At 42.0% G+C, this 18,688-nt stretch overlaps 1 protein-coding gene across 2 annotated transcripts in view; it reads left to right on the forward strand.

Annotated features, from left to right (window-relative positions):
- The window catches only part of KCNT2 (potassium sodium-activated channel subfamily T member 2), a 103,930-nt gene extending 86,993 nt beyond the window's left edge, over positions 1-16,937 (forward strand). For both annotated transcript variants that reach the window (XM_081123744.1, XM_081123745.1), the window contains 6 exons: positions 2,632-2,733; positions 3,544-3,627; positions 4,431-4,559; positions 6,658-6,958; positions 13,879-13,963; positions 15,262-16,937. In XM_081123744.1, coding sequence (XP_080979870.1) covers positions 2,632-2,733; positions 3,544-3,627; positions 4,431-4,559; positions 6,658-6,958; positions 13,879-13,963; positions 15,262-15,373 — 813 coding nt within the window. In that variant the 3' untranslated portion in view covers positions 15,374-16,937. The remainder of the gene's footprint in view (positions 1-2,631; positions 2,734-3,543; positions 3,628-4,430; positions 4,560-6,657; positions 6,959-13,878; positions 13,964-15,261) is intronic.
- Positions 16,938-18,688: the final 1,751 nt, after the last annotated feature.

Below are 18,688 nucleotides of genomic sequence, written 5' to 3' on the forward strand. Positions count from 1 at the left end.
TACTGTGAGAATTTGGCATAAGAGAAAAAAACTAAAGATTCAGTCTTACACATGTGGAAATGTGTTAGATCTATGCCATCTTCACTGTTCGTGGCAATATAAGAAATAAGACAATGATGCCTTAGCCCCCCCCATTTTTTTTTGCTTAATTCTTTCTCTCACTGAATTTTATTTTGACTGCCTATGTGCCAGACCCTGCCCTAGTTCCTGGGAGACAGAGTGTTAAGTAAGGTCATTCTGCAACCTGTCGGTGAAGTTCAAAGCTGGTCACTTGCATCAGGTCAGCAGAGCCAGGCCTCTGCCCCTTCACCACTAGTTAATCGTTAGGCACGGTTCTGAGTAAAGAAGCCGAGTGTCCCACAGGTAAGAAACTCTGCAAGGTCATCGGCGAAGAAAGGAAGCTTGAAGCCATTAACATTCAGGACAGAAGCCTCCCGTAACATGGCACAGGAGGGTTACAGGCTTGGGCACGTGGGCTCTGCGCCCACAGGCGAACGCGGTCATCGGCGTGAACCTAAAAGCCGAAGGCCAGAGGGAGCGGCCGCAGGTGTTTCTCGAGACCCAGAAGAGTAGCTGCTCGGGGAGCCCCGATTGGGGCAGAAACGGGGTAAATGGCAAATGGCGTTGCCGTCAGGGGGTGAGGAAACGGGGGAGCTCTGAGAAAGGGGGGGAACAATGACGGGAGCAGAGGAGGGCGCTGCTCTAGGTGCAGAGACGGCAGGTGGCGTTGCTAATTCTAAAGAGCGTCTGTAACCCAGCCCTGGAGTCCTGACCCCTCGTTACCTTGTTACTTGTCTCTTGTTACCTTGGCCCACAGCTGTTACACATACAGTGTTGCTTTTCCATGAGCCCAAAGGTTATTTTGCCCAGTTTCAAACATCCTGAAAGTCGGAGGAGAAAGAAAAGCAAGGCAGTTCCCCTGGCATGGCTCCGTTTATATTAGTTCTCAAAATGCAGTATCTTTACACCATTTTCTTGAAATTTGTCAAGCCCACCAAAACATTTCCTGGCCATCCCGCTTTGCTCGCACGGCCCTCGTTGTGAACTGTCCTGCGGTGGTGGCTATTTTTTGTGGCTGGGTTGCCTTGTATGACGTTTCCCTTCATCTCAGGGATATTCCAGTCACCGCCAGTGTTTTCCCAATAATCTGCCCCGTGCTCGGTCCCTGCTCGTGGGGCGTTGTGGACGCTTGGTTAGCAAAACTAAGCAGGGAGGGAAACCGGGACGAGTGGTACTGACACGGAGAAGAGGAACAGAATAGGCAGGAAAAAAACCCACAGGAATTCCCATCTCATTTCCCTCTCGACGTATTTCATCTCGCTCGTCTCGGTGCGTTTCATAAAGTCGCCTTTTGCGGGTGCTCGTGGCGCAGCCGGCTCGAGGGCACCTCCCTTTCGATCCCTTGAACCATCCCGCCCCCGGTGCTACGGCTCCACTGCAGCAACCACAGGGCAGCCACGCGCGATGGAAGGGGAACAGCACGCGAGACGGACAGGGCGCTACAATCACAAAGAAGTAGATCAGGTCTTTGTCCCCAGTTCCTGGCACAGAGCTTCAAAAACAAACCAACAAAAAAACCCCCACACCTTTGAATTTGCTGAGCGACGGGAGTGTCCTCTGTTATTCAGACCTTTCTAATCACGACTGATTCGATGCTCACCAGGCAGGTCCTGGAGGGGGCCTGAGAGAGCTGAGCCCCAAGGCTGGTTGCCAGAAACACCCCCCCCCCCATTGGGAGATTGAAACGTTCAGCCCCTCGCCCCACGCCCAGCTCTAGGGGGGGAGCGGGGCTGGAGACTGAGCGCAACCCCGTGGCTAATGATTTCATTAATTACGCCTACGTGGTGAGACTTTGATAAAAGCTCAGAAGAGCGAGGATTGGAGATTGTCCTGCTCGGCAAACGTGCTGACATAAGAGGAGAAAGTCGCGCAGAAGCTCCTGTGCCCGGGGCCCTCCCAGACGAGCCCAGATGCAACTTTGCATCTGCTGGCTACTGCGCTCTTCACAATCCAGTGACCGTTATTAACTGGGGCACTTTCACGAGTTCAGTGAGCCTGGTGGGTGTGTGGGAAGCCCCAGGGGAGAGCAGTTGGCTTGGAGAAGGCAAGAGACACAGGAGCAATCTCCTGGGACTGTCTCAACTCTGGGCACTTAGTGTCAGAATTGAACTGAATTGAATTGAATTGAGTGGAATGGAATTGAATTGAATTGAATTGAATTGAATTGAGGTCACCCGGTTTATGATGGAGAATTGGTGTCAGAAATCAAACAGTCATGTCTGTAAACCATGTATCACTTCGTAGCGAACGGTAGAGCAAAATGATGAAAGTGGGAGAAACAGGCGAGACTACAAAAGTTGTTATTTTAAAAAATATATTCACTATGTAAAAGCAACACGGCAAATTTTTATATAACCTGGGTTTAAACTCAAGCCAGTAAATATTTACCAGGCACTGACGATGAGCCAATTACTTGGGTCTTTATTCAAAATATAATTATTCATGACGTAAGGACACGTGCCTAGCTAAGCAAAAATACGTCCTTCGAGTATTGTCAGGAAGACTTAACGAGGCAGAAAAATGTAAACTATGGCCCACTCACAGGCGTTTCTGTCTCACATCTCCGGACAGAAGGAGCGAGAGCGTGGCTCTAACCTGGCCTTCATGTTCCGCCTGCCTTTTGCTGCCGGGAGAGTGTTCAGCATCAGCATGCTGGATACGCTTCTCTACCAGGTATGCGACTGCGCTTCTTTCCTCTCCAGAATGTTCATTTTCTACTTCACTTGGAGTTTATTAAATAAATAATGTACCTAGTGTTTCTCATGGAGCTGTTAACTTGAAATTGGCTCTGTAAGTAATTCAACATATATTTTTAAATATGTTTTTAATGATTTCAGAGAGAGGAAGGGAGAGGGAGAGAGAGAAACATCAATGATGAGAGTCATTGATCGACTGCCTCCCACACGCCCCCTACTGGGGATCATGTGCTCTGACCGGGAATGGAACTGTGACCTCCTGGTTCACAGGTCGATGCTCAACCACTGAACCATGCTGGCTGGGCAGTAATTCAATATTTTATTTCATGTATTTAATGACATAAAGTTTAATGAAATATTTTATAAGAAAAAGATTATTTTTCAGAATAACCTCTGAAATAATTTTTAGGCATTCTTTAGCACGAGGGTCCTACAATGTTTACTGTGGTATTTTAATACATGTTGCATGTTGCTACATATTACTAGACTAAAAATAAAATCTATTTTATATCAATTCATTTTTGTTATTAAATCCTAAAAATGTTTTTATGTCTAACAGCATGTAAAAAATTTAAGCCTATCAAGATATTCCAGAGGATAATTATCTACATATTTCCTCATGGGCAGCTTAACTGGACATGTGTATGTAGGACACTCACAAGACAGATTTTTATTTCCTGTTTTATGGAGGCTTAATGATGTGTTACAAGAAACACCCTCTTAGTAGTAATATAATGTTCACACTCATGGATATTCTACACTTTTCATAATTTTGTTTGCATTGCAGTCGTTTGTAAAGGATTATATGATTTCTATCACCAGACTTCTGCTGGGATTGGACACTATCCCAGGCTCAGGCTTCCTTTGTTCTGTAAGTTAATCATTTTTGGAATAAAAGATTATTCTGATAAATGGTCTGAAATCCATCTGTAATGTACTTAGGCTTACTCTTCTATTTTAAATTAATAATCATGATAAATAGCCACTCTGTACAGAATTCAGAGCAGGTGTTTTCCCCCAGTTGGCCATTTGAGACAGTTTCTGACACAGGACACCCTACTGTGGACGAACAGGCATCATGCAGTTCAATTGATTTGTAATTGTTTGTAAAAGGGTGTATTATGTCTAGATGTGTTTAATGAAGTGACTTGCCAACAAACTGAAATTTAGGATTAGCAAAGAGGGACTAGCACGTGTGCCTCCTGTCTGCGGCCCTGTGCTCATCCTGCCAACATCTTTCTCAGCACAGCGTCAGTGGAACTTTGGGTGGACGATTCTTTTCTTGTGCTGGCCTGTCCTCTGCACTTGTAGATTTTTAGCATCAGCAGACCCTGTTCACTAAACTCCGGTAGCAACCTCTAGTTATTACACCATTTGAAACAGTCTCCATGGGTTTTCCAACAACTCCCAGTCAATGACCAGTGACCCCTGTCTCTTGATATTGAACTAACCCAATGCCATATGGCCACAAATTTGAATATCTGGTTTCTTAGGGACAGGTGAACCCCGGGGATAAGGCTGAGTGGGGTGCATTAAATAAGTTTAACAGATAAGCACGTTATGAAATGGCACATTGAGATTTCAAAATATCAACAATTTCTACCTTTAAGAAGCGAAAAAAATAACCACTGGGTTTTTACTTCTTAAGAAGCTGGTAATTCCTGTGTGTTCTAGATAAAAATCACCGAGGATGACTTATGGATCAGAACGTATGCCCGCCTCTATCAGAAGCTGTGCTCGTCCAGTGGAGACGTTCCCATTGGCATCTACAGGACAGAGTCTCAGAAGCTCGCTACGTCTGAGGTTTGGAACTATCAAAATACCCCAGCGTTCAGCCTGGCCTGTGTGGCTCAGCAGTTGAGCACTGACCCATGAACCCGGAGGTCAGGGTGCGATTCCTGGTCAGGGCACATGCCCGGGTTGCAAGCTTGATCCCCAGTCAGGGGCGTGCAGGAGGCAGCCAGTGTTTCCCTTGCATCGATGTTTCTCTATCGCCCCTCTTCTCTCTGAAATTAAAAAATACACCCCAAGAGTTCACATTTATCCTGATGGATGCAGCCACCCCTAATCAGAAGAAAAGCAAATCTCTCCTAGCTTATGGTTTCATGACTTGAATTATAAGTGACATTATACGAACATAATATTTGGAGTATTTGATCTGGCCAGATTACTATTTCCACATATTTGTAGGAAATCAAACTATTGCAGAGACTTACAATGAGAAAGACCCCAGCAAATAAATTTGAGATTGTGGTGAGCAAAGCTCTGCCAGCTAGGCGCCCAGCTAGCTACGAGTGAACATGTTTTCATTTTTGCTGCAAAGTTCAGATAACCTGAAACTAATGAACAAACACTGACATTCTATCCCGACGGTAGATATTACTCAGGGGTTCCTGTACTTGGCTCCCAAAAAGGAGAATTTCCAGGAGAGTATCGAGCAGGTGAGACTAGAGGAAGTTATGACTTGGGCTGGTATCCACGGCTGCAAAACCATGGCAGTAAAACTTCAGTACGTCCAGCTTAAATTCTGATGGCTACAATAAGGCTCCTAAGAACATTTCAATGAAATGTTCTCTTATCATAAGAGAGGAAGGTTCAGTAACTCATTTTTTATATCACTCAGATACTGTGCTGTTTTCAAATAGAAGGTAGATGAATATATATATTTTTATTGGAATTTGAGTGTGAGATAATTCCCTAGCCTGTCTGCCACGAGGTCTTGCAGGTAAGGCATTGACCGAGCCTCCATCATTTATATTCACTTTTCAAGGATTTTACTGGACCTCCTCCCTGCCCTTACTTATGTTGGTCATTTAAATTCTATTGTTCTGAGAGCCAGCAACACAGGCATGTTGCAGCTGCCGCTGAAACTGCATCGGTGGGAGGGGAGCCAGCGCGCAGGTGGCTGCCACTGCAGGTGTCCTCAGTGTCGCCGGGAAGCTGGTTTGCACGCAGGTGCCCTTGGAAAGCAAGACTTTCCACTTTGATGGGCGTTCCATTCCCAAGACTCCCTGGTGTGAAAAGCGACAATGTTAAAGCGGGAAGATCGTATTGATTAAGGGCCGGTCCTCCCAGCAGAGCGTCCCACTTAAACCTCAGGTTTCGTCCTGAGAGCCCATCAAGTTGACTTTATGAGTTTGTTCACTGCTCTTCCCTCCTTTGGACAAGCGCCCGGGTTAAGTTTTATTTGTGATTCTAGACTACATTGGTGAAATGTTAATATTTACAACCTATTTTCACTTGTGATGCTTCGATCACTTCCTGAAACCTGTTTTAGTATTTTAATCAGAAAACATTTGACGAGGTGAATAATTAATGCATGAATTTACAATTTAAAACTGCTTTTCTGTTTTCTTCTGGGTCGAAGGAGGGAATTTTAAAAAAATCACATTTTATAAAGTACATTCCAGTTCCATCTTTAGAAAGAGCAAAAACTTAAAAATCTTCAAAATGTTAATTCCAAAAATAAAAGTTTCATCATCTTTATTTAAATTTCATATGAAATATAGGGAGTCGATTTAGAAGAATCCATTACATGGACTTTATTTGAATAAAGTTATAAAACACCTAGTAGGGTTTTTGTCTGTGGTTTCCAACAGCTGCATGTTAATAGTCATTTGATAAAATAACTCTGATATGTAAAAATTAAATCCTTTCATAAAAACTTCTATTGGAGAATGCAAAGATATTTTTATTTGGTTGATATATAATTTCAAGAGAACATATTCTCTAGCAGTGCTTTCAGTAATGGGAAATCAACACCAATGATTATGGTTTTGCTCTTTCTGTGAGAACTCATGAGATACATAACTATCCCACGACACTGACAAAAATATTAACAGAAGCCCAGGATGAAGCTGTACCTAAAATATCTAATTCTCAATCTCCCTTTCCTTTCAAGTCTCAAATATCAATCAGTGTGGAAGAGTGGGAAGGCAGCAAAGACTGCAAGGAGCAGGCTCCCCAGCGGGCCAACCACCGCAACTCGACGGCCAGCGAGCAGCCGGACCCCCCCCTGCTGAGGAGAAAGAGCATGCAGTGGGCCCGCCGGCTGAGCAGGAAAGGTCCCAGACACTCTGGTAAAACAGCTGAGAAAATAACGCAGCAGCGACTGAACCTCTACAGGAGGTCAGAGCGACAAGAGCTTGCTGAACTTGTGAAAAATAGAATGAGACACTTGGGTCTGTCTACAGCGGGATATGGTATGCTCGCTCGGCATGTCGTGTGCTGTGGACGTGTGCTTTCTGGCCTTAGTCGCGGTAGCCGGGCTCTCCTTTGCTAGGTCGGGAATCACAGTTTTGGTTCAGGGGTCGATTGGAAGGGACTAGGGACACGTAGCTAATCTCTTCCAGAAAATGATAATGATGGTCAGACCATAATGCTATATTTTTTAAGTAGCTGCTTAGTTCCCTAGGCACTGGGATGAATACATTATGTGAATTATCTTCATTTTAATTTCCGCAGAAACCCTTCCATTTTAGACATAAGGAAACTAAGTCAGAAATAACGTATTAATTATCTTGTTAACAGCGTGGCTGAGATTTAGGGCCAGTTCTGTCTGGATCCAGCGTCTGTCTCACACACACACACACCCCCCACATCTTAGTCTATGGCCTGGAGCAAAATGAATTTGAGGCTTTGGCAAGTAAGGAAAAGTACCAGCCGCATATAGAACAAATGTTCCTACAAGATTTGTTTAGGTTCTTGTTGTCCAGAAACAAAATGCCTTCAAGAGCTTTAATTTAAAAGTCAAACGGGGCCTGACCTCAAACACTGCAGCCTCGTCTCAGGCAGCGTGAGGCCGCGGGTTGGCCTGTGACCGCGGTACAGACCATTCGGCACGGCTGAAATAACGCCAAGATCTTCTTAAAATGTACCGCATACTACTGTGCAGATCTCATGTGCCATGGGCTGCTGTGAGTGTCATCCTGTTAGTAAAAGAAGAAATGCCAAGCAAGAAAACAGGGAGGACCCCCTTTCAAGTGAGAAAGAGGTTAGACGCCGGCTTGTTTCCATCCAGCAGAAAGCCTAGTTTCTTCCTGAAGTCAGTTTCCAATTTGCCTGAAATCATGGATGGGTTAATTTTGTTTTTTGGTTTTTTTTTTTAGCTAACATGGTGACTTTATTCTTATTCATTCTCTTTGTTATGGGAAATAAACACATTTTATAAAAGGTCAATTTGCCACCCACGCCTGCAATGTGGCGGCGGTGGTGGTAACGATAATAGTAATGCTAAACCCTCGATCATTTACGTGTAAGTTTTCAGGAAAAAACTTTTCCCAAATCCTAGTCAATAAGTCAAGTACCTTTTTCTAGCACCAAGTTGCTCACAAATTTATCACAAAAGGAAAAGGCACTGTAGCGGGACACTTCTTCTGAATGTTTTGCAACATTAGTACCTAGAAGGGATAACGGGAAATATCTGCTATCACTCTAATCACCTTGTCAACTATTTTTTTTAAAAGAAATCAACCCCAAATTTCTACTGAACTAGGTTAACTTTTCCCTGTATAAATGAGTACAGTAATATGGGTATGAAAATCAATATATTCCCAATATAAATTCCCAGGAAATAGATGATTTTATTTTTTTATATTTCCCAAACTAATTTATTCTCACTAGGAGGCAGTTAGAGACAGAAGGAAATAGACACGGGTCTGCTTTACGTTACTCTCATTCTGCATATAGAATGTTAATTAAAAAAACCTCAAAGGCTTTCTTAGACAAAGTAATGAAGCTTTCAAAGGGGGTAATGCTGAGCTGATAATGACTGAGTCTAAATAAAAATATTTGGGCAACGAATTTTCCATACCTCCCTAAATTAAAACTATAAAGTTTTGTTTCATGAAGTTGTGTCGTATCCTTCCCAGAACATTAATTTTTCAATGATATCAATATTTTTACATCATTTACCACCATAATTAACTCAGTTTCACTTAAATATATCTATATTTCATTTTTAAGACTGGAAATTCAAGTGTTGTGTGTTGGCTTATGTGTAAGAAAATGTGGCCAATTTGAATAAAATAAAATATTTTTGTCATTGAGAAAAAAAGTCAATTGGTTGAGTGAAGTCTTTACTTTCAATGTTTTATTATGGGTTGAGTATAGTCAGTGAGCAAAGAACAAGCTTCCTAAATGCATTAAAACACGAAGCAACTTCGATTCTGATGATGGTCTATGCTCTCCATTTAAATAACTGGGAAATTTATAAACCAGTGGTGTGCAGACAATACACAAAAGAAAGCTTATAACTTTGTTCTGCGAGGGCCTCAAATAAGAAAATATGACCTGTACCAATACAAAAATTAATCAATAGAAACCGATCCAGGAAACAAGGATATTAAAGTAGTGACTATAGTATGGGCCGGACGTTCCAGGTGGTAGAGGGAAACAGGAACATGATAAAGGCAGAAATCAAAGAGACAAAAGAGACCACACTGAACCTCCTAGATTTCAGAATTTATGATGCACAACAATCACGATTATCCTAAGACAACTTCAATGATATGCTTAAATCAAAAGGGAGTTTATGGCTGACTTACGGATAAAGCTGTAACTGAACACACCTGGCTTCTGTTCTGAAGATTGTATCACAGAGCTAGTGCCTCCCGAGAAAGACCCACGAGGGAAAACGCCGTCGCCCGTGGGTTGTGGCGTTGCCGATTCTTTGCTTTGCTGGACTTTGTAGGAGACATAAGCGCTGTGCAGCTGCGAGCGTTTCTCTGATAAGGCATCTGTTGTGGTGACGGGAGGAAAATAGGCTCTCACTCCGGCACAGCACCAATTTCTTTCTTTTTTTGCTTGCTTTTCCCATCAGCATTTACCTTTGCTGTGGTCTCTCTCATCTTAAAACAATCTGTGTCTCTGTTTCTGGCTCTCTCTGCCATCTCTTTCCTTTCCTCTCTCTCTCACTCTATCTTTCCCTCCCTCCTTCGGCCCCCTCCATTGCCATTGCTGCCAGCCACCGTCATCTCTCACCTGGCTTCTCGCCTACTCCTCCTGGGTTCAAGTTTGAGGCCCCAAGTTTATCTCCCACCGAGCAGCCAAGGTGCTATATTCAATAGGAAATCAGGTCAGGCCAAATCTCCTGCCCTTAAACCTTCCCCGGGTTTCTGCGTCCTTAGGGAGTAAGATTAGAGCTTGGGGCCGAGGCCTGCAGAGCCCTACGGCATCGGGGCCTGGCTTGCTTTTCAGCATCGTCTCCAACGAATGGCCTCCTTGCTCCCTGCAGTCCATCCTCAGGGGCCTGGGTTCCACAACTACACTCAAGCACCCCAGCCTCGGCCACCTGTCGAAACGTTTTTTTCTTTATCTTTGCCTGCCAATACCTTCACATCACAGCGTGCACACAATTATTATTTACAAATTACAGGTTGATTTTCCTGCTACCGTAAAAACAGGAAACACTGACGTAGCTCTTGATACGAATCGGGTACTGATTCTAAGAACTACATATTAATTTAAAATTATACTGATTATTCATAATTTCATTCTATCGATAACCTATGAGATAGCCCTGCTGTTAGCTCATTTACAGGTGAGGAAACTGAGCGCAGAGAGATGAAAAGAAATGAAGCCACCTGCCTGTGGTCTCAGCATGTGTAGCTGGGGAAGCCAGGATTTTCATGCAGTCACCTGGTTTCAGAGCTTCTTTCCATGACACCTCTGTATTTATTATTTAAAATGTTCCTTTGATTACAAAACACATAATGGACATGTGTTTTTGAAAGTATCATTTGGTGAAATGTACCCAAATATAAGTAAGAATTCATTTTTTCTAATCAAATTTTATTCTTTTGAAAATGCTCTCACAATACCTCTGCAGGAAAAATTTAAAAACCAAAAAAGATCCGTCAAACTCATGTGTGTGGAATGGGGCTCAGTGAGCTATTTTGTAAGAACAGTCAGAGCATAATTTCTCTCCTTTCTAATATCATCTATCTCAATGAAGCGCTCGCAGCAGAATGTTTTCTACATGATTTTTTTGACTGAATCATTGCAGGTGCTAGTTAGCAAAGCAAAATCAGTTTCTCGGTAAATTCTAGCAGTGGTTGAATTGGACTCTGGAATTTCTTTTAAAGTTTTCAATACCTTAGTACATTTATTTTAAATTTTCACAAGAAGAATAGTTCCATTAAGTAATTAGATCAATGATGAAATACTTATTTCAGTGAAACCATTTACACTATCCTGTGCCTTCTATTTTACCAAGATCAGAGATTACTTCTCAGGAGCAGGGCACATCCGCAGGAGGGATTTCCTTGGTAGGAAGGAAGAGTCTTGATTCGGGTTCATGGGCCAAATTTTCCAAAGCAAATTGATTTTACCCACTAGTTACGTTATATTTTAGGTAGAAATCCTTATGTGATACACCTGGGTCTTTGCCTCCATCAGGGATAATGACTGTGACAGGGTCTTAAAGATCCAGAAAAACTGCCCTGTGTTTTCCTCCAGAATTCAGAAGTGACTACAAACTAATGCAGGAAACACGGGTGGAGACGGCGACACCAGACGTGTGGCTGCAGAAACTAGGTCGTTGGCTGTGGTTCTGATGTGTGACCCCAGCATCCTAATTTTTAAACAAAAAGACACGAAGAGATGAAGTGACTTCCCAACCCAACAGCACGGCACTGCTGGATGGGGGACAGAGAACGGCTCTCAGCTCGGCCCCTTTTTAAAATTTCTAGGAACCTCGCCCTGAGGAGAAGCAGTGGGGGGCTGAGGAAAGAAACCGGGGTGATAGGGCCTCATCATGATACGACCCAGGTCTCTGTACAACCTGTGTAGTCACCGACCTGAGCTCCTTAGCTAAACGTTTGCTCCAATTCCCGCAGTCCACGGAAAACTTAAAATCTTCAGAATGATAAATAAAACCTGAGCAGGAAAAAACATTATTGACACACTAGTTCTATCCAGTGCTGTAAAATTCTCAGTTATCTCGGGCAGTGTTTACGTTTTTAAGAGGCAGGCCGAGTCCCCAAGAGATTTTCACTTGCTCCTGGAACCAAAAATGAGCACAAAATCATGTTAATAACCAAGGAGAGAGGCGGGGTGTGGATGCTGACTGAGAAGTTATTTGTTAAAATTGTTTTCCACCTAATGCTACTGTTCGATTTCAATAATGCTCACTGTTTATGTAAGAGTTCAATAACGCTGCTGTTTAGATAAGAATTTGAGTTATACGTAGACAAGCGACCAAGAGGCCTACTGCGTTTCAGAGATCATGATTCAGTCTCCAGAAGGCGCTATTAATTTATGATCCTTTGTACAGTAGTTATGGAAATTCACACGGGGAGAATTTCTCAGAAATCACACACAAACTGCTTTTCATATAGACAGACGATCCTGGTTATCTCGTCTCAGCACAATATCCTTTGAGCTGCAAAGGTACCTTATTTGGAGTAGGCCCATTTGCTATACTCACTGGAATTCCATCCCCAGCGTGGGCCATCTGCCTCCCCCTTGGTAAGATTGACAGGTTTAGCAAATAAAAATATAGGGTTCCCAGTTAAATACGAATTTCAGATAAACAGCAAAGAATTGTTTAGTACAAGTATGTCACGTGCAATATTTGGGACACAGTCATGCTAAAAGGTTGTTAGCTTTTTCATCTTAAATACGGATTTCACAGGGCCAGCCTCTGTTTCCCCTGGCAGCCTCATTCCTACGGCAGAACGCAATTCTCTGCATCTGCTCTGGAGACACATGCAACTAAATGTATCTCTGCATTTGACCAATAATATGATGATATTGTGGTTGTAACAGTTTTGTGGACATACTTATGGTGGGGTTACTCTCCAGTTACCTGCCCTATAAGATAAGAATTTTCATTGATAGATTTTAAAAACAGGGCACACCGGTGTATCCATCTGAAATATAACTGAAAGTATTGCCTTTCCTATTCAAGTGACAGGTTTTTAGTTCGATGAATGCAGTGCGAGCCGTTATTTTATAAAAATAACATACATTTTCCAGTGCAGAAAGTTACCAGGGCTTATTAATTTGCTTTAATTGCATGCAGATATATATCGATCTGTCTTAACGGGTGTGAAATCCATTCTTAGATTCAGTGCCTCTTTCAGGAGCCAAGCTTGCCTACAACTGAAGTGTCTAGGAGGGCGCTGTGGCTCTAGAGCAGGAATTTAGAAAGACCCTCATGGCCTAAAAACTTTACCCTTGGGGGATTAATGCCACTGAAGGGTGTGTCCACGGGGATTTCTGTTTACATTGTGTCATAACCTTGGCAGCTAAAAACTTCAGATCCCAGGGCTGTTTCCTTTCCCAGTGTCCCTGTACCATCAAAGTCAGCTCTCTGAGCTTGAAGCCTGGCGATGTCTTCAGACTGAACTGACCAAATTAAAGTGACACAGCTTTTGATTTTAAAACATATACAAGGCGTCCCCCCCAAAATGTACCACTCTTAACAGCTCAGTTGATGTTTCTTTCTTTTCAGATTTAACCCATTGGAGTTAATAATTATTCGAAGTGTGTATACAATTTTGTGGGGACACCCTGTATATTGTTTTTGAGGGAAAACAAATGACTTGATCAGTTCAATTCTGCCCCATGGGGTCCTTTGGGTTCGGCAAAACCAACAGGATCAATAGGATACCTTTTGAGACATAGCATGTGACAAAGTCAAACATATTCAGGGCCTTCAAGCTTTCTAGATACATTTCTGTTGTGTTTTCTAAACACAATGTCACTAGATGATTTCTCACAGAATTTCCCACATGAGTCTCCCTTTAGGGGATGGCCATCTACACCCACAATGATTTTTTTTATAACTGATAAAGCATAATCAATCAAGTCGACATCCTGTCGAGCTATTTCTCTAATAGAAATACTTCTTCAGTGTCAAAGCTTCGAGGGGAGAGTATCACTGTGGTTGTTCTGGACAGAATTAGATACTTAACTTTTATCGCCCATTGGAACAGAGAGGGAGACCCGTCAGACACTCCCAGGGAGGTCATCTGAAAACAGTCAGTTCCGTGCACAGTCCTACTGTGGGCAAAGCTGTGGAGTTCTTGCCGGCTCTGTGGTTTGAGGGTGAGATGCTTTATCATGACCCGTGGTTTTCTGTAAGTGGCGTAACAAACTCGCGTGGCCTATTTTCCAGATGAGATGAACGACCATCAGAGCACTCTGTCCTACATCCTGATTAACCCGTCTCCGGACACCAGGCTGGAGCTCAATGATGTCGTGTAAGTTGACCTTACATCTTTCTCACAAGGCCTTTATTTTTGGAAACCACCAATGTATTTTTTTAGACTGTTATCCCCACCTTTATAGCCCCTATGATTCTTGTGATATAAATGCCCCTGTCTAATTTTTGTGCTCAATAAACAAATGCATTTTCTGTATTTCAGTGTGTAATACTATTAAAAACTACACTGCAGGATTGTACAGGAATCAAAGAAGGAAATAGCATGAATTTTGTGTTGTTAGAATATATTTGGGGAAATAAGAGGAAATACGGGGAATAGTAAGAGAACAGGCCAAAGGAAAACCTGAAATGTCTCACACTATCTAGTCCTAAAGACTTGAGATTTCCTACCAAAGTAAAAAAGTTTAAAACACTTAAGAAAAGGTCTAAGGTTGTAATCTGATTAATCAAAAACTGTGTATTATGCGCCTACAAGGATCTGAATTTGTGGCATCGAGATAATTAAATTTTAGTGTAACTAGAGCAATGATAAATATCATGAAAAAATGCCTACCATGGCAAGTAGTATGTAGAAACGCATTGTAGAAATTTATTAGACTCATAGGTTTCGTGGTGATACTATTGGGGGAAGGAACTTTTACAGCTACATCAGTAAATTTAGGGGCTAATGCATTATACTCATGCCTTTTACATTTTTCTAAAAAAATCACTCTCAAAAGTTCATTTTGAATGAAGGGGCAACATTAGTTTGATTCAAAGAACAATAAATCGTAGGTGATATGGCGTTAAAAGGCATATCAGCTTTCTTCATCGATCTACAATGCTATCGATATTTAAAGTACTTTTAAACAGTGACGGAAGGAGACTAGACTTTGGGGGGTGAGCACACAATGCGATATACAAGGTGTTACATGATAGAATTGAACACTTTAAACTTGTATAGTGTTATTAACCAATGTTACCCCAATACATCAAATGAAATAAAATAATGAGATTAAATAAAAAATAAAATAAAATAATAAAGTAAAGTAAAGTAAAGTAAAGTAAAGTAAAGTAAAATAATAAAGTAAAATAAAATAAAATAAAAAAATAAAATAAAATAATAAAATAAAATAAAATAAAATAAAATAAAATAAAATAAAATAAAATTACTACCAACCCTGTAAAATTTTACAGGCCAACCAAACAGTGAGTCCTTCTGCTGATGTTATAAATAGAGACGTGTTTAGATAACCTAAAGCTGAACAAATCCACTGGAAGTAGTCATTTCAGGTGTCCCCCTGGACGAGTTTCGTGTGCTGACTGTCGCCGTCCCTTGCTGTCTTCTCTCCTCAGCTACCTAATCCGGCCCGACCCCCTGTCCTACCTCCCCAGCGGCCAGCCCAGTCGCCACATGAGCCTGTGCAGCGCGGCGGGCGGGGACCCTCGGGAGGAGACCCAGCTCTGAGCCCCGCGGGCTCCCCCTACCGGGGGCTTTCTGGAAGGAACTCTGCGGCTTCGGGGGAAAGGCGCTGCTGGCAGGACACGAACTAGGTCGGGATACGTTCGAATAGCTCGTATTTTTAAAAAGTCTGTTCTCTTAGAAGTAGAGTTTATTTTGAAATTTAACATACTGCTTATTGGTATTCCTCCTGTCAATGGAATGATTTTGAAAACCTAAATGAAAACACACAATTTTGAATCTGGTCATTTAATTGTTTGACCAAACTGGATGAAGTCGATTTTTTAAAATGTTAAGGTTTTATGAAAGTAAATAAAAAATCCCAGCTCTGTTTGGGGAATCACAATGGACACCGAAGGTTGTTGCTCCTCCTAAAAATTAAATGTCACCTCATATTCTTTAAAACTGCTCTTTTATAAAATTAAGCTCATCAGACTTGCCTCATGGTCTCGACACAGAGATTACAAACAACCCTCTGGCTGACATTTTTGTAGGAGTCATAGTTTGCTTGAGGATATAAATTTTTAAGTCATCTTAACTTGTTTTGGTTGCCTTTTCATAGGGCACTATATTTATTTTAGAATCTGAGATGCTCACAGCACGATTTATTACACCGAAGACACCAAAATAAAAAGAAATATCAAGAACCTGAGCTTTCGGCTAACTTCACGTCTGACCTTCATGGTAGGTCAAGAAGATGCACTAAAAAGCAAAAATACTGATCGTTCCCCTAAAAGGATGGCTAACAAAGAGGAAAGACTTAAAATGTATTTGTTGACTTAAATGTAATCCAAGAATTGAAACATTGGCTTTGAAATACACAGTGATTTTCACTAGACTATTGAGCTTCAACATTTTTTTATATATATTTACATAGAATATTTCATTAGAAAGGTTATATAAAATTCAAAGCAGCAAAATTATACTCTTTATGGAATACAAAGACATTTGAAACACTAAAAGTCCTCTTCTATGCCTTTAGTACTGAAATAATCATATGCAAAAATTGATGTTAAAAATTTGGATTTAATTTTTAAAAATTATCTGCGCATCAACAGTCAGTACGATGTTTCTTTGAGCTGCCACTTCCTTCCTTCATTATGGTTACTTTTAGGAATAAATATAAGATTTTATGAGCCTCCCTTTTCCTCCGAAGACCTCAAGTTCAGTCTTTTTGCATTAGGACGGCTGTCAGGACTAGGATTTTAAGTTAGGGCGTGACTATATTTCCTATAAAACGAAAAATGCTGTTTCATAAATTTTACAATAATTATTTTTGATTATGAACGCTGGTCCAAATTTCCTATTTGACACAATTCCTACAGCTTGCTATAACAATGGTAGTTTATTAGCCTTTCTGTTATTTAAAGGAAAAAAATGCTAATAAAAGCCTTTTAACAAACGGTTGCCTTTTTAAAATACTTACACTTGCACATGAAAATAAAACACAAAGCCAATGATAGTCCTTTAACCCCAAGGGAACCGGTCCTGTTTATTGTCTATGTAACATTTTGCTACCGGTTACATCGAACTGCTTTAAAATAAACAATAAAATTATTTCTGATGATGGAAAGTCTTGGTGTATTTTTGGCCAAAATGCTCATTGCTTAGACAAATTATGTCTGGAAACTGCAAAACTCACCTGTCCCTTTGATATTTCAAAATCAAAATAAAGGCGAAGGTGACGTCATTGGGAAAGACTGTCGCACAGGAGCGTCACTGAGTCCCCTCTCGGGTGACAGGTTCCGAGTAGCTGGGGCAGGAAGGGGGGGAGAGAGGAAAGGGCCGAGGGAAGGGAGGGAAATGAAGCCCAAAGGTAGGAGGGAGAGGGGAAGGGCAGGGAAAAATGAGCGTATGTTCTGGAAGAGAAATCTACATTTTTTTACAAAACAAAGAATAATGTCCTTTGATTTAAAGACCAGCAAAGCGCTGGTCAGAAGAGGGAAAAATAAAATTTCAAGTCAAAGGGGAGCTTCTGGCTCCTGGACAATGGAGTAGACTCATCTCTCCCTCCCCGTCCCTCGGATGCGACAACCCGGTGGGCATCAGAGGCCCTGGACAAACGGAACCGGGCCACGGGTGGCACTTGACCGACGGTGTGGCGTCACTGTGCCGGGTTTTCCTTCTGCCTCCTACCGCCTTGGTCTGGATGTTGGCAGATGCCAGTCGGCGGGGTCCGAAAAGGCCCAGAAAAGCCTGTCCCCTCCCCGAGCACTGACCCCTGCATCATGCCCGGCTCCCCCAAGGCCACACTCCTCATGCAGTGGCCTCCCAGCGACTGGACCCTGGTCGCGTGGCCAGCACACCTGGTGGCCAGCAGCCCCTCCCATGGCCCTGTAGCCGGGCACCTCCGGGGAGGCCTTCCCCGGGTTTCCAGCAAGTTCCACCCAAGTCCTGGGCTCGCTCTCTCGGCCGAGACAATGGGGCTCCTATGTCTCCTCCTGCTAGGTCATTGTCAGGGTCTCTTGACTCATTACTAACCCACTTGTCATTGTTTCAAAGCTCTACAGTTACCAATTCTCTATCTCAAACTCTATGTAATAATTCTCTCTCTAAAGTCTATGCCCTATCTTATTATGGAATAGAATTATACTTTATAACGTCTATCTAAAAATGTTCCAGTAAAAATCAAACAAAGATCTGTCTTCCCAAAGATGAGTAAGGAAGAGCGATTTTAGATGTTTGGGGCCAACCAAGCGAGAAATAATTTGACATTGAAAATGGAGTATCTTCTGATCGCTTTTTAATGAAAGCTAACTGATTTTTAATGTTTTTTTTAGCAAAAAGCATGCTGTGAAATGACTGACATTATTACTGGAAAACATGTTGCTAAAAATGATTAAGAGGCTGTGCTTGATTTATTAGCTCCAATGAAAGGAGCAGAATTCTTTATTTTGAGGTACTCAGAGTCCCCCAAGGTAGTGAGGGCAAACCTCTCTCCTCACTTTAGGGGAATTAAGATTTATCCTCACACTTGGAACCAAGATGCGATCCAACTGGAAGCAAAGGAAAAATCGTCAGTTACCTCTGAACACAAATGTCACGAACACAACAGCCTCCATAGCTGGAAAGAAGACCTTTTATGATCACTCGGAATGTAAATATTTTAGGGCAAACATTTTTTAAAACAAGAAAATCTGCCTGTTGAAAAATCCCAACCTATGACAGATTTTCAAAGAAAGGTAGTATCGATCAAGAGAGAAAATTACAAAGCACATGAATGACGTTTCTCAGGTGGAGAGGAGTCTTCTGTTTAAAAAGGTCCATCTAGTGCTCACAAAAATGACAGCGCACAGAACACACACCAAACCAGTGAGACAG

This window comes from Miniopterus schreibersii, assembly GCF_964146895.1.
Source record: "Miniopterus schreibersii genome assembly, chromosome: 21".
NCBI classification, from domain to species: domain Eukaryota; kingdom Metazoa; phylum Chordata; class Mammalia; order Chiroptera; family Miniopteridae; genus Miniopterus; species Miniopterus schreibersii.